This window comes from Salminus brasiliensis, chromosome 22 (assembly GCF_030463535.1).
Source record: "Salminus brasiliensis chromosome 22, fSalBra1.hap2, whole genome shotgun sequence".
Taxonomy (NCBI): domain Eukaryota; kingdom Metazoa; phylum Chordata; class Actinopteri; order Characiformes; family Bryconidae; genus Salminus; species Salminus brasiliensis.
Window position 1 is genome coordinate 9,770,016 of NC_132899.1, and position 27,126 is coordinate 9,797,141.

General features: G+C 41.7%; 1 protein-coding gene across 3 annotated transcripts in view; it reads right to left on the reverse strand.

Annotated features, from left to right (window-relative positions):
* The window catches only part of afap1 (actin filament associated protein 1), an 80,626-nt gene that overhangs the window by 14,351 nt on the left and 39,149 nt on the right, over positions 1-27,126 (reverse strand). For all 3 annotated transcript variants that reach the window (XM_072667571.1, XM_072667572.1, XM_072667570.1), the window contains exons 4-8: positions 12,277-12,385; positions 11,592-11,803; positions 11,125-11,304; positions 5,023-5,115; positions 2,935-3,010 (exon numbers count right to left, since the gene is read on the reverse strand). In XM_072667571.1, coding sequence (XP_072523672.1) covers positions 2,935-3,010; positions 5,023-5,115; positions 11,125-11,304; positions 11,592-11,803; positions 12,277-12,385 — 670 coding nt within the window. The remainder of the gene's footprint in view (positions 1-2,934; positions 3,011-5,022; positions 5,116-11,124; positions 11,305-11,591; positions 11,804-12,276; positions 12,386-27,126) is intronic.

Genomic DNA, 27,126 nt, shown 5'->3' on the forward strand with positions numbered 1-27,126 from the left:
GAAATAACCATCTGAATGTCAATTTGGCTCTTTGCCTGATTAAAAGTTTCATTGCACTGGGGGAAACCTTTAGTAGATAGTTCCTGACAGCACCAGAAAAGGTTCCACTATCATCGAAAGTCAAAGAACCCTTTTTAGCACTAAGGTTTTTGCTAAAAGGATAGCCTGGATTTCAGGTGATACATCATAGCCTGGATTCATATGACCACTGCTGTGGAATCAACCCTTACGTCTTGAGGGATCTACATCTTTTCATAGCCCATCACAGACATGAAGAGCATGTGGCCCAGGTCATTTTTCCATTATTGAAGCACTTTTGAAAAATAATACTAAATAAATTACAATTTCACTATTAATAACACTTGATGTTTATTTTAGGTACAATTTATATACACATGACTAAATGAATCCCACTCTCCACATTATTGACCCTCCTCATGACTCATTCATATATTTTACATGACATAATTAAGACTAATTTAATTGATTAGGACTAATCAGTTTCCTTGTCATTGTTACTCTATTAACAGTTATATTTGTCATATATATTTGTCGTTAAATATTTCAGTCATTTCAATTTTGTTACATCTGTTAAAAACCTGCACAAAATCTTCAAAAGGTTGTAATAAAAAAATATGTGACCTACACCCAGTGATGTCACTTCCTCTGGCAGGAAACATGTGGAAACTAGTGACATATGTCAAACTTCTATTTTTTCATTTTGTAAAAAATTTTAAATTGTATATACTATATAAATTTTTGTTTAAATCTTGTAATGTGATGTTCAGTAAATCTCTTTTAGATGTTTTTAGATATGCCGTGTGGAATCAAGCATGCCAAAAATGGTGGAAAATGTCAACTCGGTTACTGTCAACTCTGATAACCCTGTTTAGATGAAGCAGTGTAACGACAGCAGAGTTGACAATGAGTCGAATTTTTTTGTACTTGAAATGTACCCACAATTCTAGAAAGCCATAAACCAAAAAATAAAAAAACACACTAGAATAACCTAGAAGTGGGCAATTCTGGCCCTGGACAGCCAGATTCAGCAGTTTGTGCTGGACTCCAGCCCCCAGTGCCCACCCCTGCTTTTTACCATAAGCGAAGCCACTGGATCTTTCTTTCCAAGTGAACTGTATGAATCCAGCAAATACCCCTCTGAATATTCATTTAAGGCAACCACAGTATAACCGCTACAGAAGCTTGTTTGAAGGATTGACTCTCAGGACAGTTGTATCGGCAGGACTTTCTGCTGACCATCTCACCATGATTGGGAGCAAATGGAGCCATTACACCTAATCAGAGACCCCTCCATTGAATTCCTGGTAACATTTCCTGTCACCAGATGTCCCTCCAAACATCTGGTAAAGAGACTAGATCAACCTCAATACCCTGATTTAACCACATATTAAATCCTCCAGTCCCATAGGGGGCAGTAGTTACTTTCAAACTGCTGAAAGTTAGTAATCCAAATAATTTTTCAGATTCACAGTGCGTATGAAATTCAATCTGATTGAACAACACTGTTAAAATCTTCACTCCACACCTCCGGTAGGTCTCAAAATGACATGACGTTTCCTGGTCCTGAATCTATCTCCTCCATAAGTTATTCAGAACAGTTCATCTGTTCCCACTTTTGTTAAAAAAATAAATAATGCTGCATTAATACTGGTTTGTGGCTACCAGACAAGAATATCAATCACACACACTAATCATGCTGGCTGCGATCATGCAACAGTCTTGGAATTCACTCCCATTGAGCAATTCATCCCCAGCTTGTCTGAAGCAGAGGCAGAAATAAAGTATGGGACAAGGGAAATTCCACAGGCCTGAAGCAGATGTCCTGACAAGTTTAAATGGAGGTTTAATCCCCGGCTGAGACGGAGTGCCGAGCAAAGACTGGATAAATAAATCCCATTAGCTTACTTAAAGAGCATCTCCTTGTCTTGTTTTTGGCATCACCCATTTGGAAGAAGCGCCTACGTCAAATAAACATGGAGTTCATCAAAATCTGCTAGTACATATTTAGCTCATGAGACAGGCTTAAAGGTGTCTCTGAGATTTACGACACGCTTTAAATCTGAGAGTTTAGGGTGGCTGTCTGCGTTTAGACAGATAACCGGTATTTAGACAAACAGAATTTAGAGGCTTTAAATTCGCCCATGACTGTAAATTACTATCTGCAGTGCTGTACTAAATGAGTTTCTTATGCTGAAATGTTCGCTCCAAAACCAAACAATGACGCACTTGTGGATGAGAAAGGATGTTAGGTAATAAGCTTAAGCCTAGTTTTTTATTATTGTGAGCAAACTTCACTGTAAGGGCTTCGAGATACGGACAAAGTCTATGTTGCAATTGTACTGGTACATATTTTTAATTACAGTATCTTCAATAAAATCAGGATTAAAATAGATTATATTGGCCAAGAATCGGATCCACAAGGAATTGTCACATACATATAGCACTGTGAGGGGAAAATAAATAAATTATATATATATATATATATTATTAATAAATAAATAAAATGAATAAATAGTCACGGTCATACATGTGTATATGACACATTTCATGTTCAAGTTATGAGGTGGGGCCTTCATGGAAAATCCCCACAAGACCTGCCTGATGTTTTGGAGATGTTCTGACCCAGTCGTCTAGCCAGTTCAGATTATTATGCTTGACAATTCTTGAATGTGATGATGTATTAAAAGCAGGAAAAATTGGCAAAAATTGTCAAGCATAATAATCTGAGCTGGTTAGACGACTAGGTCAGAACATCTCCAAAACATGGCAGGTCTTGTGGGATTTTCCATGGAGGCCCCACCTTACAATATATATATATATATATATATATATGGGTTAGATACAAAGTTCAATATTGTCCTATTTGTGAGGAATGCAAATGATCACAGATGTACTCAAATTAGACTGGCTCACCTGGATCTTTTCCATCTGTGATGCCATTTTCATGAGTGGGCTCACCATCAGAACTCGGCCTATCACAGGACAACTTCTGTGGGGGCAGAGAAAATGTGCAATCTTCACCCATACACATACGAGCCAGTTCCCATTAAAGCAGAGAACAGTTTACACACACATGTGCTGACTCAGAGCCATTAACACATATATACACACACACACACACACACACACACACACAAACACAAACACAAACACAAAGAACTGTGTATACGCATTAAGAAAAAAAATATATATACTGCTTGCTTTCTATACACAAACAGCAATGGAAAAAGTATTGGGAAACCTGTTAATTCATTGCTTACTCTGAAATCAAAGGTATTAAAAGAGTTTATCTGGCTTTTGTTGGAGTAACTGTCTCTATTGTCCAGGAAAGGCTTTCTACTAGACTTTGGAGCATGACTGTGAGAAGTTGGCTGAAATCAGCAAGTGTCAGAAAGGCTGTTCATTGGGTCATGATGTTGGATGATCACCCCCCACCTCATTCCCAATTTACCAACCCATCCCAAAAGTATGAGATGGAGCATGTCAGCAATGGGTGCATCAGTGCCAGCACTGGGTGCACCTTGAAGTAGCTAAATGCATTCATTAGAAGGGGTGTCCACAAATATATGGACGAATAGTGTACTGTACACATACTTGGCGATTACTGACTTTTTTCCTTGTGACATCATCAGGAATCAAACTCATGATCTCCCAATGGCACCCTTTAACTGTTGGTTCCTCCATTATTGGAAGAGTATTTAATAAAGATTTCTATGTAGAACTAGGAGATCTCAAAGAACCACTCCAATGTTTAAATGGTTCTATGCCTTGTTAATGAATTCCTCTCTATCATAAGAATCCTTTGTTGGTGGTTCTTTTAAAAACCATCTAAAAATGGTTCTTTATAGCACCAAAATGGGTTCCACTATAGTTACAAGGAATTGTTTTCTTTTTGTAGTGCTTTTAGAACCCTTATATAAGAGTGAGTGACACAAGTGGTCCAACAGAATAAGCCACTGCCACTATGACCAGAGGTGTTTGATTTGCTAGTTTGAGTTGGCATTGCTCTCTCTAGTGTGGGCAGATGGCACTTTCTCCACACATCGCTCCAGTGCAGTGCTGGCCGACACTGGCATCTGCTGACAGATGCAGAAGAGCCAGGTACAGAATGCAGTCTTCTGAGCTGACCCTGAGCTTCCCGATAACATTGCATCAGTGGCAGTTTGGAAAAAGAGATGCTGGCTGGCTGTGTACGTGTCAACAGAGGCGTGTGGCAGTCTTCACCCTCCCAGTGTCGGGAGCATTGAGAAACTGGTGATCCAAATTATAAAGAAAATGGGTAGAAAACCGAAATAAAACTTTCAAAAAAGACACTTATACAAGCTGAACTGGTGGATTAAACAAAAACAAGTTATACGTATTTAAAAAATATATATATCCAATCTTTAGAATGAGGATATGAATATAACTAATGTAAATGAGCAATGTAAACAAACTCTTGATTATATTTTAACACTTAGTAAAGCTCTGTTTAACTGAAATTATTGAAGTACAGCATTAAAACACTATCAATATCATAAGTTACTGGTATTTTAACCCCCTAAATTCTTGGCAGTCTTGGCTGCAAAATGTTCCAATCAATTGGGCCATAATTCACACACACATGTATACAACAACAATGCACACCAAAGCACATAGAGGTTAACTCTTGCTTTCTACTCAAACACAAGCTTAAAGAGCATCTGTTTGGTATTATGTGTGAATAATTACAGCTTACACACGCTGTGCCAGTTTAAGAGTTGCTTGTCATTAAAAGGTATTAAAATCCCTTCAGATGTGACTCACACACACACACATACACATACACATACACACACATATAAAACAAAGCATGTACCTACATGGAAATATGGCAGGCAGCAAGTACAGCAAACATGCATAAACAGGATGTAATCATACACCTACATTCATTTCCACTGGATTCAAAACTCATCCACTCCAGCACACAAACACACAGTCATTTAATACACACAACACATGCACACGCTACTCCAACCTTACCTTCTCCAGCTCAACTTTGTGAACAAGAGATCCAGAAACTGCTCCATCAGAGTCCACTGCTCCATTTCCATTAGCACACACCTCCCTCATCACCTTAAAACAAGACACCGGATTAGAACGCTGTACTGCTCACGTCTGCAGCGGTAGTTTGGCAGATAAATCAACTTTACCCTAAATGTGCATGCCTAAACCCTCTCTTAGCTTAGTTAACTCAAACCATACCATACTATACCATACAAAATATATAATTATGAATAAAACATATATATATAAATACAGCATACTGGAGTATATAAGAAAGGTTGCACTTGATTTTGGAGGAGCACTGATGTAAGAATTTGATTGCACTCATCGACTAGAGCGTTGGTGAGGTCAGGGTGTTCAATGATCACCACCCCACCTCATCCCCAACCCCCCAGATCATCCCAAAAGTACAGGATGAAGCACCATCCATCGTTCCAGAGAACACAGTTCCACTGCTCCACAGCTCAATACTGGTGGGCTTTATACCCCTCTAGCCCATGCCTGGCATATATATATATATATATATATATATATATATATATATATATATATATATATATATATATATATATATAATGCTGTATCTGTAAATGTGTTGTCCAAATTTATTATTATTATGTACTTGAACCAAAGTTGAACCGAAAAACATTTTGTCAATATGTATCTAATATTACTGTCAATTTCCATTTCAATAGCCTTTTTACAGCATAAAAATGTCATCTGGATGGGAACTATAAAATCTATAAAAATGGTATGAAGTCAGCTTGGAGTCTTGGAATAGTGATCTTGAAGTAGTTGATTTTTGCAGATTAAATGCCATACAGAAACCACATAGACAAGTATATTGAATTACTTAATAGCTAGATGTGGTTTGAGGTAAATGTGTGCTGATTCAGGCAGGCAGTTTGTACAATGCTAATTGCTACAGTATAAGTTTCCATTACTTCTTAGCTACACTAAACCCATGGCTCCAGGGCACCAAAGATGTCTAGGAGGATCGACTACATTTGAGATAAGGGGAAGAAAATGTAAATTTGACTTTTTGCCAGACTATCACTTTAGCATTGTTCAGGTGCAGGAGGTTTGCACTAGAATGCATTATGTGGAGAGCAAGTCAGTGCTGATTCTAAACAAGACAATAGCTACACAACTCTCCAACATCCAAGGGTGAAAGAATTCTCCATTTACCTTCATTCAACAGCCTCATGCAGCTTCATTAAACGCTGCCATGCAAAGCACAGCAGTGAATGCCACAGCCACGCATGCAATCAAACCTGTAAAATGCATCTGAACGGGCTGTTACACGCATCACTGCTCCCCTAGCCGTCTCCACGCTGTGTGAATGTGTGAGTTATCCACACTGCAGGCACAGCACCAGCACACACACAAGCATGACCCTGGATAACCTGAGCTCAAACACCGCTACAGCTCAGAGCAGTATGACTGAGAAGAGCCAGATGGAGCTTTCTGAGGTCAGATAGTGCAGGCGTATAAACTGAGGTGACGTTACGCCACGATGGCTTTTGCCTTATCTATTTTGTCAGTTAACCCCTAACTCCACCAAAAAGCCAGAAGCCATCTTGGTTGTGCTCCTCCGAATAGTGCAACTCAACCCTGCATGCTGGGGTTTGGCAGCCGGCATGCGTAATCGGGCTCGCAGGAAAATTACAGGCTGTGGTCACATGGCTTGGCTTGAACAAGGGTGCGTTTTGGGGATATGCTCCATGAAAAAAACATCTCCTCTTTAAAATGTCTATTCTGTCTGTGTGAGAATCTTGCAATAGTGTGCATTCGGTTTATTTTAATTATTATATGAGCCTTTTTAATGAGTTTTAAAATGGCAATAAAAGCAATAAAATGACATTAATGTGCGAGATCACAAGCACTTTTCCAAACTCCCTCAAAATCTCAATGAATGGCAGGTCTATGCCAATAGCTCTTACATATAGCCAGGATGCTGTGATGTAGTTATGCATGAACAGCATTTGACAAAGACGTCAAATCTCATAAATAACTAAAGGCCTGTTTTAACCTCTTCAGGTCGAGCGATCTGAGCATATCAGAACTGTTTAGAATAAAGTTCTTCTGCAATGTGCTGAGTTTCAGGCTTTAATCTTTCAAGATATAGATGCTTTAAAGCTGAATTCAAAGCCCACTTTTAAATGGATCTACAGTTGCAATCAAAATTATTCAACCCTCATTTCAAATTAGGGTGAAATTGGGGTCTAGTCAGGCACTCTAGAATCCTCCAGGACTTCTTCTGAAACCAAACCTTAGTGGATTTTGAGGTATGCTTGGGATCACTGTCCTGTTGGAAGGTTCAATGATGCCCAAGCTTCAGCTTCCTCATTTTGTGATTCTTCATTAGATTCATCTTGCCCTCCCTCCACATGCTGCAGGTTTCTGGCGCCAGAGGAAGCAAAGCAGCCCCAGAGCATCACAGACCCACTGCCTTGCTTCACTGTAGACAGTGTTTTTTTTCAGCATAAGCTTTATTCTTCCTCCTCCAAACATACCGCTGATCAATTGGTCCAGTTTTATTTCATCACTCCACCAAACATTTTTAGGTATGTTTGGATCAGCAAGTATAACAGCAGAAGGGTGCTCTAATAAGTACTAAGAGGGTGTGTCATGAAGGGGTTGAATAATTTTGAAACTGCAATATATGTGCTCATGTCTGTGTGTTAAGGTAGTGGGCTACTTTTCTACGTATAAGGAAAGTACTGTTGATGACTGAGACAGTCAATGGAATTAAATTTACCTAAAGACAATGGTTAATCATTCCACACTGGTGAACACACACACACACACACACACACACACAAGTGGTAAGTGGCAGGCGACGCATAGCAAAGTACAGGAGCCTTGACGAAAGTGAAGGGCAAGTGGTAGGTTCAGCCTGAGCAGACGACTGGACAACTCTGGACAAGTGGCAGTGCATTACACACACAGCAGACAACCAAGAGACACACTCCACATCTTACCAGAGCTGGCTGAGGAAAGACAGACGCTAAAAGGGGGAAGAGGAAAAGGAGGATAAGGAGAGAGAGAAGACAAAAGCCAGCACCTCCTTAGGCCTGGCCAGAGGACTGCTACATAGAGAGAGAGAGAGAGAGAGAGAGAGAGAGAGAGAGAGAGGGGAGATTCTCAAAGTGCTGGGAGGAAAGGATGGATAAGAAGAGGAGAGAAAGAAGCAAACACATCTGAAGAGAGATAGAGCACTGGAAAGAATTAGCAGTGAAGCAGGAACTGCAGAAGGCCAGTATTTTCCATAAACATGTCATTAGCAAACAATCACTGAATACAGCATTAATGGAGCACGGAAGCCTGTGGGTTGTGTAATGGTCCGTCCTTCACTTCCCCGTGATTTATTCCATTGTTAAAGCCTGAAAACTCTCCCTGCTGACGTGGGAAGGATGAGAGAAAGGAAGAGAGAAAGGAAGCGTGTGTGTGGGAGAGAGTGAATGAGAAAGTGGGCGAGTGAGAGTGAGATGGTAAAAAGAATTAGAGAGAGAGAGAGGTTGTGTTGGACAGACAGTGAGAGAAGGAGGGATACAGGAGAAAGGAAGTGAGTGAGACAGGCAGAGAGACATAGAAAGATGGAGTGATGTGTGTGTGAGTTAGAAGAGAGAGAAAGGAAGAGACAGCGAGTGTGTTTAAGAGACAAGGAGAGAGGGAGGGACGAGAGAGAAAGGGGCAGATATAGAGAGAGAGCAGGCAGCATCTCCATCATAGCAACCCATCACTCAAGTGCATCCTCTCACCTTTCTGCCTAACACACACACACACTCACACACTCTCTGACTAAAGTGTTTGTAGAGAGCCTATGGGGGAACATATCCTTCACATTAGTACTAATGATGTAGAGAGAACGTGTGTGTGTGTGTGTGTGTGGGTTTGCTCAAGGCCGGCTCGTGCTGGAGGGAGCCCAACCAGGCCAGTCGTCCAGCTGCCTGATTGCGAGGACCGTCGGCTCTGTAGAAGTACACAGAGTATAAATGAGAGGGAGTCCAGTCAGAGGAGCGGAGCGTATTTATCAAACACACACAATCATTACTCCAGTGTGTTTCCAATACACACAACACCTGACCAAACACACCCAGCTCAGCACTTCTCCCAAACAGCAATTACAACTGCTGCTGCTTTCCCGCTCTTTGCAGGCATTGTATATTTGTGCAGCGTGCGGCGTGCACCCGTGCGAGGCCGGAAAGCAAGGGGCTAGACGTGCCTCCCCACCCGCAAACCAATAAACACAAGCCCCTTACAAACACAGAGGAGAAGCGGTATCACACACTCTGACTATGCTTAGGATAAAGAGCAAGAGAGGGAGACAGAGGGGAAAAAGAGAAAGAGTGAGAAAGTTTAAGAACAAGAGAGTGAGAGAGAGAGTGAGAAAGAGAGAGAGAGAGTGAGAGAGAGTTTAAGTATAATTGACAATAAAGCTGCTGTTTCCAGCTGCTGTTTCCAGGCTGTGGCTGCGTTTTGACGAGGTCTGCTCAGTCAGAGCTGCATTAGCAAACTCTGGGCCCGTAAACGGATCAGCCACGTCCAGCCAGAGCTCACAGAGCCACGGAGTAAAGCCTGTGACGTCAGTCCTGAGACCCTCATCACCAGCAAAGCCGCTGTGGAGCGCTCACTACCAGACAGAGATGCTGCGAAAACCAGATGTGGAGGGAAATCTCTTTAAACAGACACACAATAGATCTGAGACTGTAAAACAGCAACCCTGGACATCTGAGAAAGAGGAGGAGGAGGAGGACACGCCCCCTCTCCTCTCATGCTATTTGATGTAAGAGTACAAATAAGACCAGAAAGATGGATATCTCACACTCGCAAAACACATTATGTTAAAATCCTTTCCCTCAGATGTTCAGACTGTTGTTTAAGATCTGAGCTCTACAGCTCTTTAAACTCATCATCCTGTCCGAGATAAGAAGATTCAACACAGGCATAAAAATAACCCCTTTCATCTGTTTACAATGTGAGGAAGAAGGCTCTGGCACCTCACATACACTTCCGGAGGAATGAAAGAGAGAGAGAGAGAGAGAGAGAGAGAGAGAGAGAGAGAGAAAGAGAGAGAGAGAGAGAGAGAGAGAGAGAGAGAGAGAGAAAGTTCAAATAAAGCTACAGTTTTTGTTAGCAGTTTCCAGGCTGTAAACACCTCTGTTGGCACTACATTGACAGAAGTATTGGGACATCTGTTTGGTCATTGGTTTTTCTGAAATCAAGAGTATTATTTTGTTGGAGTAAGTGTCTCTGCTGTCCAGGGAAGACTTTCTTCTGGATTTTGGAGAATTGCTGTGAGAATTTGACTGTGTTTAGAAACACGAATGTTAGTGAGGTCAGAGATTTGGATGATTACCACCCCACCTAATCCCAGACAGCACAGTTCCACTGTTCCACAGCTCAATGCTCGGGGGCTTTATGCCTCAATATGCTTTATTAATAATAATAATAATAATAATAATTGTATTGCTTATTTTATAAGTTTACTTTTTTGGTGTTTTGATGATTTGGCAATACTTTTACTAAATATTGAATTGAATTGAATTGAACTGAGAGAGAGAGAGACACTGCCTAAGAGTCGATAACCACATCACGACCCTATTGACCCTATTGATGAGTATATGTAACTAATCCACGTATCTTAGTAGTTTGCTAATTGTTTTAATGACATATGAACATGATTATAATTGTGGTTATTAACCCTTTGTTGAAGTTTTTTAGTGATTATGATTAGCCTGTATGCTAATTGTTTCAGGTATTGTCATTTTTGCCATTTTTCTCTTAATGAGTTTCTGTTGTACTTTTAAACCTTTAAAACTGAGAGAGAGAACTCTCTCTGCACCGATGACATGATGTCTTCGGTATGACCGTGTACACTCTTCTTTAACTTGACCAGCATGACTGTGGTATTGGTCAGTGAGACAGCAGGTCTAAGACTCTATGAAGTTTACAGACAGTTGCTAAGGGAACGCTTCAGTGTCTCAGTGTGAGAGCAGCGCTGTTCGAGAGCTGAGGCAGGGTTCCATTAGTGCTGTATCAGCATTACACACAGATTTAGAATTTCGTCTTTACCTTCAGCCACTCCTCGGCCTGCTCTTTGCTGTGCACGGCGAGCACCAGCGCATCGGCCCCCTGGTGGACGATCTTCAGCTCATGCTTTTTCTTTTTGCTGTCTTTGGGGATGTGTGTGATACTGCAGCCAGACAGGAGCAGCTCCATCTGAGGGGTGTGGTCTTTAGACGACTTATAGCACTGAGAGACAGAATAAAAATAAAAAAGTATTGGATCAAAGTACTGGATCAAAGTATTGGATCAAAGTATTGGATCAAAGTACTGATCATTCTTTGTTCTCTTACCAAATTAAGGGTGTCCTGCTGTTGGAGTAACTATAAACTATAAATTAAATTAAATTTAATTAAATTGCATTAAGTTAAATACTGAGCAATTATATTTAAATAGCTAACATAATAATACTAATAATAGGCCAATATTAAAATTTCTATGTGTGTGTGTGTGTGTGTGTGTGTGTTTGGGCTTACCAGGAGTTTGTTGTCCTTGATAACACACAGTAGCTTGGTCCACTGCCCAAAGCGCTTCTTGCGTAGTAGAAAGGCGCAGATGCGGGCGTCCTTCACCAGGTCCATGGAGGCCTCCTCTGAGGGCCACTGGTGCCTCATCTTCTGACCCTTCCCGTCCTCCTCTTCCTCATCATACGACTCGTACGAGCTGCTCATGGCATCCGAGTCATAATCTGAGAGGAGAGAGAGGGACAGAGGTAAGACCCTGTGGATCTCATATCTTCTGTTGTTCAGTCTGTGTTGGCAGAGGGTATATATTGCTCATCAAAAGTTTGGGAACAGAATGTTTTGATACATGTGGGCATGATTTCTTCATCAGTTAGAGGAAAACTAAATCGTATGTGTGTCTAGTAGTGATGATATTAGTGACAGTGCTGAGAGTAATGCCAAAGGCAGCACATTTCATCAGCCTTGTTGTGATGTCAGCGATCATTAGCACTTTTAATCAACGGCAGCTGTTTCAACCAGCTGTAGGCCAGAATATTGTCAATATGTGCTTTAGTGCTGAGGTAACAGCTTAGGAAAGAAAACTGTCAAACTTTATTTAAAGGTTAGAAAAAAAAATAGTGTAAAAATTTCGCGTATCGTGTGTGTGTGTGTGTGTGTGTGTGTGTGCAGGCAATTTAAGAAAAAGAAGTGTCCTCACTGGAAGTGATGTATTCTGGAGCTTTCCCAGGACCCAGCGGCACCGCTTCCTCATAGTAGCCCTCAGGAAGCGAGGAACTGGGCAAGGGAGGCGGCCCGTTATCTGGAGGCTGCAGGAGGGAGAGAGAGAGAGGTGCTCTGACTTAAAGTGTTTTTTTGGCAAGTCTGATACTGAATGTATCAGTAACTACTGTGAATGATTCAGTAATCAGATGATTGACTGATTACATGAACTAGCTACTGGAAGTCAACACTTAGACATGTATATAATAATGACTTTTTACCCTGATATCCAGCGAGAGCATTTGTACTTGACAATTACAGCTTTAAAATGATGCTGATGCTCAACTGACCTGTAGCAGGGAGAATAGCGCTGTGATCGCTATGCTTGTGAGAACTGCGTACCTCTGTGCAACTCAAGTCATTTTCATGTAAAATCCTGTAATATTCCTCGAATATTATTATTACTAAACTGCCTCAGTTCAAATGCTTTTTTCACTTTCTGTGACGGTTCTGCATCTCTCAGCTTGTAAAATGCACATAGAAAGTGCATTCTTTAGTGGTGGCTCGAAGCACAAAGTCCACTTCTTAACTGTAGGGGGAGCTCAGGAGTAAATAAATAAATGTAAACGAGCTGTAAATTAAATGTAAATTAAATAAAAAATAAAAAAAAAACAAGCCTACTGTAGTTTACAAGTTTATGACATGCTAAGTTCTGCTAAAAAGGAGAGCAAGCAAACATGGATGAACCAGTCTACTAAATTAGCTTGAAAACACCTTTAAGACCAATTATAAGACCATTTACACAACGTTGTGGTCTCAGATATAGAGCTTTATCTTCTAAACATGTGTGATTTGAGCCTCAGTTAGCTGGACGTTCCTGGCTACACATCGGTGACCATTGACTCTTTGGTAATTGGGATGGGTCACTGCAAATTTCAAATGCCTTTAACTTGAGCAGATAATCTCTTGTTTTAATCCTTGTTTAACCCTAAGGTTTTGCCACTCAGTCCCACTAAACGGGACGTGTTCCAGCGGGAACTTGACATCAGTGTATACCCTCTATAATCGGATATATGCAAATGCACAGGTTTTCAGCATGTTAAGAAACCAGTGGGTTCTAAACATGCTGATTTTGCAGCACAGTTTCCATATATACAAATAACACTATATGCTACATGTTTATTTAATATTGTCTGTCTGTCTGTCTGGATGGCTGGCTAGATGGCTGGCTGGATGGATGGCTGGCTGGATAGCTGGCTGGATGGATGGCTGGCTAGATGGCTGGCTGGTTGGATGGTTGGCTGGCTGGCTGGCTGGCTATATACTGCACTGTGGTACTGCTCTTTGGTACTGTTTACCTCACTAAAAGAATTATTAGCAAGGCTTCTGAACACTCTAATATAGACAGAGACAACCTATGAGGGAAAGCTGAAGGATGGATTGTGGGTGTGTCCCTGCGTCTGATAAGCCCTGTAATGGATCACTTAAGTTTCTCCAGCAGTAGGCCTCATTATCTGTGCCCCTAACTGACTCACAGCCACACCTGCTCCCAGTTACCCAGCATCTGTACTTACTCCGGGCTACATTACGGGGAGCTCATGAAGTGTGTGTATGTGTATGCGTGTGTGTGGTAATGTGAGCTTAGCTAAGCTAAAGACTTCCTGATGTGGGCACAAGTTGGATACTGCTAGTGTTTGGGACCCTGCTGGCAAGCACATGTGACAACCTGCTGTTGTCATGACGGCACTGACCCACAAGGGGGTTTCACAGGGGTGCGGGGGGGCGGTTGACACTGCAAACAGCTTGTGACAAACTCACAAACTCTCTCTTTTTGTCCCTTCCTCTCTCTCTCCTTCCTCTCCTGCTGCATGGAAAGTCTGCCTTTACTTTCTACTTCTACCGTTATTTCACCCCACCCCCCTCTTTTGGGCAGGGGAAATTCCAGCACACTTCTGGAGACCAAAGCACTGCTGATCACACATGCCACCTGGCACGCCACAGTCTTACAGCAACGTCACTGTGAGACATGCAGCATGGAACAACCACCGCCTGTAAAACTGCACAGTGTAATGATTCTGCTGATATTTTATTGTACACCTGAAAAGGATGTGGCACACAGGGAAGGCACTGCTGTAATCCCTTTCTCAGGCATGCTTTAGTGCCCGAAATAGTCAGCATTTGGATCAGTCTGATATTTGTGTCAAACCATGAACCTCAAAAGAAAATCCGGCATAACCAAAACAGAGCTGGAATCCCACTAGCAAAAGCCCTTGTCAAAGCTGGCGAAACAGTAAAACACAGCATCAACTTCAGGACAATATGGCGTTGTTGATACTGGAGTGCAGCTCATCACCTCCAGACACTGCTAGCTATGGGAATACAGGTTGTGACGTCAACCAGGCCTTGTGACAGCGGCTTTTCCTGGGCCAGTGTCCACAAAAAGAGATCCCAAACTTAGCATGTGAAAAAGCGAAAGCCTGGGGAGCAAACGGGGGTCTACGCTAGGCTAAAAGTTAATGCTTAAGTTGTATACATGTTTCATACTGAGGCAAGATAACAGGGTTGTACAGAGGTGTGTTCAATGACATCTGAACAGTGTTCAACCTAAGTCACTTACTTACTATTTATAGATCAAATAACAAATTAAAATATTAATACATGCATTCTGTTTAATTTTGAACTCATTAGCCATTTACAATGTTTTCCATATAATAACTGATTAGTAACTGTAAGGCTTTTAATACACTATGTGCCATACAACTAATATATAAAAATATATATATAGTGAGACAGTGAGGAATTGAAGCATGGGTCAACAAACAGGCCCTTTGGGTTGAAGAGGATTCAAATAATAATAATATATTTTTTTAAATTAGCAGCTGATTATAGTTGGAAATTGGGAGATGGGAGTGTTCTTTAAATGGATAATTTCATAAGTTCATAGAGTCTAGACTTTCAAATCAATTCCAATCATAATCCAAACTCCTAATACACTCCCTATGATTAAACACCAGTAATGGTTTAAGATGGTTTCAATGGTTTCCATCTCTCTCACTCGCTTTCTCTCCCCACCCCTCTCTCTGTCTTCTGTCAAACTTTCCACTGGTGACACTTCCAAACTGTTCCATGTTCAGAGAGTCCTTCTCTGCATCTATAGCTCATACTATGGCTACAGACCAAGCGTTTATCACATTTCCCCTTGGATCATTCTCTCTCTCTCTCTCTCTCTCTGCTCTTTTTCCCCAAGGTCATCAAATCTCACCACACACACACACACTCACCCAGTCCAATCCCAATCATCAACCTTTAGAGAAAGGGCAAAGAATAATATGGGTGGGGAAAGGAGGCCTGAGCAGGGAGAAATCTGGGAAATGAACGCTTACATCCTGACACAGCGAGCAGCAGGTTCTCTCCCAGGTGAAACTCTCCCCTGTCTGTTCCACTTCAAGCCCTTGTGTGCTTGGAACTGTTGCTGTTGGCTAGCAGAGGCGGCCTGAATGTGCTCATTTCCTGCTAAAGTGTATTAGCTACAATAACAGCAGGAATAAACTGATAAGGTTTTAACTTCCCTCATGTGAAAGCCGCACTGTGCAAATTAAACACTGCCTCAATTCAGCGCTAAAGAAAGTCATGTGCTCCTGATCAGGGAGGACAGTTTGAGCTAAAAAAAATGCAGAAGTTTTACTTTTTAAATGTGGTATATTACTTGCTATGAACGGTGGGAATTGATGTCCATTCTTTACAGTATCATTTACAGTTAATTACTGCAAAACAGAAAATATGCAGGTATCGTGTTCACCACCAAAACAAAATGTGGCACAGTACGATAAAATACTGTCATATTGCCCAGCCCCAGTTCTTATAAACTTTCTGTACTTTGTGTTTGTACAGTGCACGGCTGTTTCTAAAGAAGCTGCTTTAACAGCAACAAATGAATTTCCGAAAGCAAATGAAATGGCAAAAAGCATTCTTATCATTCAGTGGAAGTCAGTGTATCACGTTTGTAATACAAGTCAAAAATCTGTTTAACTATCCATCATGAAACTGGCTCACAACGCAAAGAGACAGCTGGTGCTTTTAAATACAGACAAACACCATAAACAGAGATATGAGGTTTTGTCCTCACAACAGAATCTCATTTCTTTTACTCAGTTTGTACCAAAACACTGGTTCTTTACATAAAAACTGCAACATCTGAGGTGTGTGTGTGTGTGTGTGTGTGTGTGTGTGTGTGTGTTAAATGGTCCTGTGTGTTGAGGTTAAGTTGAGACTGACTTTTAGATAAATGCCAGATACAGACAATAGAGAACAGACTGGACAAAATGACCCATCTACTCTGTGTGTGTGTGTGTGTGTGTGTGTGTGCGCATGATTGTATGTATCCTAAAGTGGCCTCTCCTGTCCGCTACTCTTCGACTCTTCTTCTAGCTCAGAGCTGAATTAGTCTCAGTACAGAGCCTAGGCAGAACGAGGGAGAGAAGAGGGCGTCCATGACAAGAGAGAAAGTTCACAGCTCTTAATATTTAACAACTGTTATGGATAATCCTGATGAATCACATGATAACCTGCACAGTCTCAGCGGTGCGGGCCAGCTTGTTTACCGTACTGAGCAGACACAGGAGAGTTCTGGACTGGAGAGCAGGAGTGGATGTACAGATGTTTTCTGGCTCTTGTTTGAATGTGGCTTGTCATAGAATCTGGATTATATTTCCCTGAAACAGCTCTTACTTTAACCTCCAACTGTAACACTCGTTAGCTCCTTCCTTTCATAACTGCAAAATACAGTACCTTTCGGTTTCATGAATGATTCATCAAAAGTCACATTTACACAGTTTGTCTCCCTCAACTAAACAGTTCATGTTTGGTGGTAAAGTTTGCCTCTTCAGTTTTGCTCTGGACTTAATAGTGAATGATGTTGTTAATCTTCTCCCTGATAAGTAGATGTAATGGCTACAAACCAAACTGTAAACAGAGATGTTCAAGCTCTACATACTGCTTGGCTTGAGCGACCATCCTTTCAGATGAGTGGACCATCAGTGCCTGAACCTTGCAATATGCATATCAGCGTACAATGTTTATATTGAGCCAGAATTACAACACTATACACAAATAACGAAGCTAACTCAATATATTAATACACTTATGTGCTTAATTCTTACATAAGCAGCATTAATGTGAGAACTGGTATTTCTTGCTCCTGGGCTCCCCCTACAAGACACACTTTACACATACATACATTTCTGGGCAAGCTGAGCGATACAGAACTGTCATTGAAAGTGAAAGAAGTGTGTGGACTGAGGCGGTAGAGTTATTTTACAGGCATCTACACATATTTGACTCGGATTATGCAGAGTTACGCAGTTCTCATGAGCACCTTCCTGCCCGCTTCACCAAAGGTACATAGTGCAGACAGTAGCGTGCTAAGCCCACAGTAGCAGCGACAGCAGCACTGTTTTCTCTATTACAGATAAGTGGAGCATCAACATGATTTGAAGCTGATATTTGCAGGTCACAGAGCATCACACACACTTACTCCTCACAGACAGTGACCAGAGAGATGATCAAACCCACACCCAGGCACCATGATGATCCAAGAAAAGCATAATGTTACATATCAGCCATATTTAAAGATCACTGATCAACTGCATGTTGAGTGAGAGTGTATTTACTGTTGAACAATATGTAAAATATTATAGTAACATTTAGTAAATGTAACAGTTGTGGGGTTTTTTTTGTCTGTTCCAATGTGTCAACTCTCTGAAAAATGAAATAATGTGATGTGTATTGTGTCATAATTAGATGTTTTTGCTAAATTAAAGACCCCCAATATGGCCTCCAACAAAAGGGGTTAATCCTTTAAAGCCTAAAAGCCTTTAGGTAGGCCCATACTTCAATTCCTCACCCATCAAACAACATAAGTTACATATTTGCTTCATAGCACTTCCTGAATAATTGGACATTACTGAATAATTGGTCTATAAATAATACAAATAAAACAATAATAAAATAATAGCAATGAAAAGGAAAAAAATAAGCCTGAAGTTCAAGGGGTTAGTAAGGCGTGGTACAAAGCATATTTTAATAAGTCAGAAAGTATGTGTGCAGCTGTGAAAATGTGGAAAATGATAAGGTCAGACCCAGTCCTGCTTGTCTGATAGGCTCTCGGTCAATGTCCACCCTGTTCCAGTTTCTCCAGAAACATAAGCCCTGTTTTATCAGTTCCAAACTGGGCTCCACAGGACCCTGACATCCTCTCAAGCCACAAAACCAAGGTAGGACTGGAAGGCTGCCGGTTCAGGCCTTGGTTCATTGGGGCATTTAAGCCCGAGGGGAATGGAGAATTCCAGGCTTGGATCCGGAGAGGGCCGTGCCTTGCTGAAGCAGCGTTCCGGACCTGAGTAGCTCGAGTATTTTTAGGCACATTTCCACTTTAGGCTTTAGGGCTGGGCTGCAATTCAACATAATGCATGCCTGCACATAGCAAAACATACCTTCACCCACCTAGACAAAACACAGGAGTGCACACACACCCACTTCCAACATTCTTACTCTCTCTCTCTCTCTCTCTCTCTTCTCCTTCATCCCTCCTTCTCTCCTCATCACTCTCATGTCTGTTCTTCAGCCTGCAAACATGTCGGGCTACTCAAACAAGCATTATGTCTGTATGTGAGTATGTGTGTGTTTGTGTGCGTGTGTGTGTGTGTGCATGCGTGCACATATAGGTGTTAACACAAGTCTGGGCCAGACTGGGCCAGACCTATTGTACTGGGACTGCCCCAGTGCACAGAGCCAGGAAAACACACTCACTCACACACTCAATCAATCACACTGTCTAGACGTCAAGATTTCCTCTGTCCAGTATGTGCATTCAACCTACCTTCACACGCACAGGCACACACAGACACACACAGTCTAAGGTGTGTGACGTTTCACGATATGATATGATATACTGTAGTTTTTGCTCCATTATAGGCCATTATACATTACTGACACAGGCACTGGTGGCTCTAGCTTGCATGACGCCCTGAGTGAACCACCTCTTCTGGGCTAAATACTGGTAACAGATAGATACATTAAGGAGAAGGTGGGATAAGATAAGATAGTCCTTTATTAGCCCCGCAGTGGGGAAATTCCCATTGCCTTGCTTACAGAGTAGAATGACGGAGCCTACTCTGACAAGGTTGGCAGTTGACCCACATGGTGACCAGATCACCACTCCATTCACATGGCCCACCCACTCACTGTGTAAGTCTGCTCGTCTGGCAGTTCTGTACATAACATTCCCAAATCTGTCAGTGCTCCTGTCACTGGGAGAGTAAAGACTTAACACGTGTGTCCGCCAATCCATGCAAAGCCAGCCACCACCTATTTCCAAACTGCCGCTGATGCGGCATTCCCGGGCAGCTCGCACCCCACTCCAGATCCACCACACCTGCTAACAGACGCCTGTGCGGGCCAACACCACTTTAAGTGTGAGGGGAGTGATGAGGGGAAAGAGCGCCATGTACCCACCAGGAGAGACCACGTCCAGTTGTGTACAGCATGTGCATATTAGCATTAGCATTAGCTTCCACTCAGTTCTGAATGGGCTCTTCAGTGCTGGTTTATAAGTAGAGAAAGACAAGCGTTTCTCCAGCCGGTAAAACATTGTTCCACTGTGAAATAGCTCCACACTGCAGAACCGCAACTCTTTTATTTACCTTCTGAGAACGTCCGCACTGCTGCTGCAGCTGGCTGAGCAATAATGTCCGTTAACGGCGCCTTGAGGACACCAGATGACTCGGAACTGGACTGGGATTAAAGTAGTCGATACCCAATCCATTAAAATGTGTCTGGACTGGCCGAGATTCAGTCTAGTATCCTGTTTGTTTCTTTTTCTTGAACCTTCTATTTCCGATGTTTCTGTTTTCACTTTTTTCACACAATTTGAATCTAACTTTATTTTTTTAACATTGTGGGAAAATTTCATGACCTGAAATAAAGATTTTTACAACTTCCACTGAAATTTAAGGAGCAATTTGTCCTGTTAAGTTGCGAGTTTTTTGCACGACCACAATAGTACACACATTTATGGAGATCACACCAACACTCTAGTGTTCTGTAAGCAATACGCGTGTTTATATGTGTACCGGAATACATTTTCCACATGCGCTGCAGAGCTGTCCACTCTTTTACAGTTTTGAACATTTCCAGAGCATTTTCTTCTCACTGGCTATAGCATAAAAAAAAGAGATGCTAGTGTCTCCATAGCGACAGCGAAACGTGTACTGTTGTGTATGAATCATAATCCATTTTCCTCCTTTTGTCCATGACACAATGAGGGATTAGGTCATTGCATTCCAGACTGCGGTCAGGCTTCCATAAAAGGGAGGACAGAAACAGAGTACAGCACAGGCCTGGCCTGAGCAAAGCTCTCAGTCCTACAAGTCTTACTCACTGCACGGCTAACAGTGGAGCGCTTGCATACGACACACTGTATGACCACTGAGAGGACAAACACAAAGCTACACTATTTGGACAAAAGTATCGGGACACCTGCTCGTTCATTGTTTCTTCTGAAATCAAGGGTATTGCAAAAGGGCTGTAGACCTGCTCTTGACTGTCCAGGGTAGGCTTTTAACTAGAGTTTGGAGCATTGCTGTGAGGATTTGACTGCATTCAGAGAATGATCACTACCCCACCTCATCCCCAATTCCCCAACTCATCCCAAAAGTATTGGATGAATGTATCAGATGTGCATTTCCACATCTTTGTTGGCAATGGGAATCTTAAAGTAGCTGAATACAAGTATTAGAATGGGTGTCCACAAACATTTGGACACAGTTTATCTGCTAGAATACACACTGAGAGATGAGTGTAGGGTGATAAGAGGAGATAGGAAACTTCTGTAGATCATGTGGAGGAGTGGAAGCAGCTCATTCTCTAACTGCTTTAAGGTCCTAACACAAGTAGTTCAGTGTGTGTGTGTGTGTGTGTGTGTGTGTGTGTGTGTGTGTGTGTGTGTGTGTGTGTGTGTGTGTGAGAGAGAGAGAGAGAGAGAGAGAGAGAGAGAGAGAGAGAGAGAATGATAGAGAGATAGAGAGGGACTTTTTCGCAGTCTGTAGCATTTCTGCTAAAGTAAGACTGTTTTAGGGTTTGTGGGTGAATACTCAGAAGTGTACGCTTGTCAGTGTTATGTGTGTGTGTGTGTGTGTGTGTCTGTGTAGGGATCTGATGTGAGGGGTGGGGAGGGGTTTAGAAGCCAACGTCAACACAGATGGAAGTCATTAACGTCTCAGCAGGGTCTGCAATGGCTGCCCCATATTCCCTTACACCCCCCCACCACACACACACGCACACATACATACACACACACACACACACATACACACATACACACACACATACAGAACGAGAATGAAACAATGGTATAAAGGTGACTAAGAGGCTGGAAGTGGAAGTGAAAGGCAAAATAGGTTCTAGGTTCTAATGGGTTCTTTAGTAACTATAGAACCCATATGGAACCATGACGATGCATCTGGATTCTTATCTGGTTCCTTGCCTGGTTAAATGGTTCTTCCCTGTATTAGAAGAACTTGTGGATGGTTTGTTATAGAACCTTTAAAAGATAGCTCTATTGTTGTTATGAGTCAAAGAACCCTTTGTAGGACAGCATAGGACCTTTTGTCTACAGTGTAAGAGTCGGGATAACACGCACACACACACACACACACACACACGCAATGAAAAAAAAACAATGGTGTAAAGGTGTCGAACTGAAAAAGATAGAATACACCCTTAAAAAGAACATCAATGGTTCTGTAGTATATATAGAACCTACACTATATGGACAAAGGTTTTGGGACACTGCTTATTAATTGTTCCTTCAAATCAAGTGTATTATAATAAGAGTTTATCCTGCTTTTGTTAGAGTAACTGTCTCTACTGTCCAGAGAGGGTTTTCTACTAGATTTTAGAGCATTGCTGTGAGGTTTTGATTGTATTCAGCGACAACAGAGGGATAGTGAGGTCAGGATGTTAGATGATCACCATCACATCTCATCCCCAACTCATCCCAAAAGCATTAGATGGAGGCTAAAAAGCTGGGGGGCTTTCTACCCCTCTGGACCACGCCTGGCATCAGGCAGGATCCGAACAGGTTGATATTTATCTGCTCCAGAGAGTCCTAACTACTGGCAGTACTTCTCTACAGGGACTGGACAAGTTCTGTGTGTGCATTTGCACATTTGTGTGTCAGCAGTGGGTGCAACCTAAAGTAGCTGGATGCATTGATTAGAAGAGGTGTCCACAAACATTTGGACATATAGTGTATACCGTAACCATGGCAATGCACTCGAATGCTTAAATGGTTCTTTCTCTCGTTAAATGATCCTGCACAGTAATAGAAAATATTGTGTAGATGGTTCTTTATATAGAACCTCTAATAAATGGGTCAGTATATCACCAGAACCTTTTTAGTACTACATAGAACCTTTGTTCCTTCATAGAAACGCTGTGTATAATGCTTACACACTCACACACAGGTGAACTCCATGCCAAGCCAACAGTAAGAGATACAGCTCATGGCAGACAGAAATATGATGGGTGGATTTAACAGTACTGCAGATGTGGAGGAAGATTGTGTGAGGTTCTCCTGGCTGCTCATTTACCTTTTTTCTTCTTCTTCTTTCTGACTTTGTCAGCTTGGCTGCGCTTTTCCTTCTTCCTGTAAAAGGCAGCGGTGCTAAAGCCAGACAGAACTGAAGTAGGTTAAACTAATAATAACAAAAGCGGGTATTCTCTCTCTCTCTCTCTCTCTCTCTCTCTCTCTCTCTCTCTCTCTCTCTCTCTCTCTCACGGTCATGCTTTGTCCTCTCTCTCTCTCTCACTAACTCGCTCTTTTTCTCTACTGCTTACTCACTCCTCTCTCCTCAATCCCTGTGTTGCTGTGTTGGGGATGGTTTATATATATATATATATATATATATATATATATATATATATATATATATATATATATATATATATATATATATATATATATTCTATACACAGTGTCTTCCCACATGCCCACCAAAATATTCTCTTCCATTGTACATGGCTCTAGAACGTTCTACACCATATATGCTCTTCTACAGTTTCCCCTTTAATTTGTTTTTTTCCTATTCACACTGTTCTCACTTATTCACAATGTTCTAGAATGTTCTCACTCATTTGCACTGTTCTAGAATGTCATGAAACGTGACATTCACACTGTTCTAATATGCTGAGCAATGTTCTAGAATGTTCTCACTCATTTGCACTGTTCTAGAATGTTGCACAGTGTCCCATTCACAATGTTCTAGAACATTGAGCAATGTTCTAGAATGTTCTTACTCATTTGCACTGTTCTAGAATGTCATGAAACGTCCCATTCACATTGTTCTAATATGCTGAGCAATGTTCTACAATGTTCTCACTCATGCACACTGTTCTATAACTTTGAGCAATGTTCCATTCACATTGTTCTAGACTGTTCTCACTCATTCACACTGTTCTAGACTGTTCTCACTCATTCACACTGTTCTAGACTGTTCTCACTCATTCACATTGTTCTAGACTGTTCTCACTCATTCACACTGTTCTATAACTTTGAGCAATGTTCCATTCACATTGTTCTAGACTGTTCTCACTCATTCACATTGTTCTAGACTGTTCTCACTCATTCACACTGTTCTAGACTGTTCTCACTCATTCACATTGTTCTAGACTGTTCTCACTCATGCACACTGTTCTATAACTTTGAGCAATGTTCCATTCACATTGTTCTAGACTGTTCTCACTCATTCACACTGTTCTCACTCATTCACATTGTTCTAGACTGTTCTCACTCATTCACACTGTTCTAGACTGTTCTCACTCATTCACACTGTTCTAGACTGTTCTCACTCATTCACATTGTTCTAGACTGTTCTCACTCATTCACACTGTTCTAGACTGTTCTCACTTATTCACACTGGGTCGTTAGGTTTATCAGTAAGAATTCACAGATCCTGATCATGGCCGATTCTGATTGGTCTTCTGTCCTGCAGCCTGTGTCAAAGCGAGGGAGACAGATGGAGGAGTTTGTGAACGACAAACTAGCATTTAGCCGCCAGCGCGCGGACTAGGCACAAACATTCCACCTCTGGGGTCATTACAGTGTATGTGCAGCAACAGCTGCCAAACTTTAATACAACCCACAGCCACTCAGAGTTTAGCTCAATACAAACGCACACACACACACACACGCCAGACATGATTCTTCCCTCCTCGTAGCATGGCGTCTGCTGTCCTGTCCATGGCCCTTTTCCCCACCCACACACACTGCCCTTCTTTCCTTCTCTCCTTTCTTCCCTCTAGTCCTCTCTCCAGCTTCTCCCTCTGTGGCTTTGGCCACTCCACTTATGAGGGCCAGAGAAGGTTCTGGTAAAGCACACACACTTGTTTTTATATCTTTTTGGGATGTAGGGTCATGTATATTTCCCATTATTTCCACTTTATAGATCTATATAACACTATGCATAGATTGTCGCTATAGATTGTCATGTGTCTCCAAAATACAGGACTTTACAGAAAGCCTTTCAATGGAAGTTTTATTCCATTTCGGAGCATTTCTATTGGTCCTTTCATCATAAAATTTAGAGAAAATGTAAGGAACAACTGCAAGATTCACATTATGCAAAAAACATCAAAAAGGGAGATACAATGTTGTGACATATTTACCTACATATGTAATATCCTATATGTATGTCACACACATACATGTATAGACAGCTGACTGGCTGGCTCACTGGCATGCTGGATGGATGGATGGATAATTAGACAGACATATACATAGACAGACAGACAGATGTCCAAATGTTTGTGGACACCCCTATTAATAAATGCATTGAGATACTTTAAGCTGCACTGATGTGCAAATACAGCTTGTCTAGTCCCTGTAGAGAGGTACTGCTAATAGAATAGTTCTCTCTGGAGCAGATAAACATGAACCTATTGGCACCATGCCTAATGCCAGAAATGGGCTAGAGGGGTACAAAGCCCCCCAGGACTGAGCTGTGGAGCAGTGGAACTGTGCACTATGGAATGATAAATGGTGCTCCATCCAATACTTTTGTGATGAGCTGGGACGTCAGTGATGAGGTGAGGTGTTGATCATCCAACATCCTAAACTCACTAACACTTTTGTCACTGAATGCAATCAAATCCTCACAGCAATGCTCCAAAATATAGTAGAAAGCCTTCTTCCCTGGACAGAAAAGACAGTTACTCCAACCAAAAACAGTTAAGCTATATATTTTTTGTCTTCAGAGTGTATGAAAACAACCACACACACACACACACACAGACAAACTGCTGCAGCAGGCTTCGGTTTGGCAACAGCAGGAAGATGAAAGGGAGTTTATAAACCTAGCTCATTGACTCAGGACTAAATTTGAGCACAGAGAGAGACGGGCCGAAAAGCTGAACCGTGTAATTTAAAGGCACAGAAAAAATGCAAAGAACTTCAGTTTTCTCTCTGCCTGGCCAGGTCTGGCGGTTCCTGCAGAGGTCAGAGCCCTGCACTATAAAGAACAGGCGGCTGCTTCTAGGAGAGAAAGAATGCACCGAAAAAAGACAATTCTCCTCTTTCTTTCCTTTCCTCCACTATATCCCTTACTCCAATAACCCCTGCCCCCTTCCAGGAACAGCAGCCCCTTCACACAATCCCCCCAACACACACACACAAGCACACTCATACTTACAGTAGGGTCAGGCATGGATGACTAGGACAGCCCTGAATGTTTTAATTATGGTGATTGCTATGTTAGAAACAGTGTTAGTGCTGACTGCGCATCGGACTATTAGATTACAGACATGAGGAATGTCATGGTCATATTAAAACATCTTCACACACACACACACATGTATGTGCACACACAGGGCTTAATTTGTTTCATGTGTTACAGACAACACCACAGCAGGGTCATGTGTTGGTGAATATGAGCTCATATGACATGAAGGGAACTCATGTGAACACTTCCTGCTGCTGTTTTACAGAGGCCATAAAATGCCCTCCTTAAGCAACAGCATCACTGCATCTGGATACAGCTACAGCAGCAGCTTCAGTCCACAGCTCTTACAATGCTGCGTCTGCATCTGTATCACACATTATAGAGACCTAAGAACTTATCGGACATTTCAGTGGACTGCCATTTCACTGCCCAAAGCTTAACAAGACTTAAAATCACTACTTTTTTTTTACCATTCTTTTACCGTTGTCATTTTTTAAGATGTAGTGCCTTGATGACTAAACTGTAAGTGGCTCTGGACAAGAGCGTCTACCAAATGATTATCTCCACAATGCTGTGTTCCAGTTTAAAATGCTACGCTATGAAGATGGACTAAGTTGCTAAAGCTTACTGATTTTAGGCAGATTGGAAACGACATGCATGTGATTTTCAGCACAATATTTACAATGATTTTGACTCAGCTTCAGCTCAGATTCTCAGTCTGGAAATGTCTGCTAGTGAGCCCTAGCCCGTGGATTCCATATAGCTTGTTCAACCAAGCCACGCTTTTGTAAAGTTCTGTAAAGCATACCTAGCCACTTTTGTAAAATTTTGTAAAGCACACCTAGCCACTTTTTTGTAAATATCTGTAAAGCACACCTAGCCACAAGTTCTGTGAAGCATACATAGCCACTATTTTGTAAAGTTGTGTAAAGCTTGTCCAACCTAGCCGCTCTTTTGTTTTGTAAAGCATACCATATAGCTTGTCCAAACAAGCTGCTCTTTTGTAAAGTTCTGTAAAGCATTCCTAGCCACTTTTGTAAAGTTTTGTAAAGCACATTTAGCCACCTTTTTGT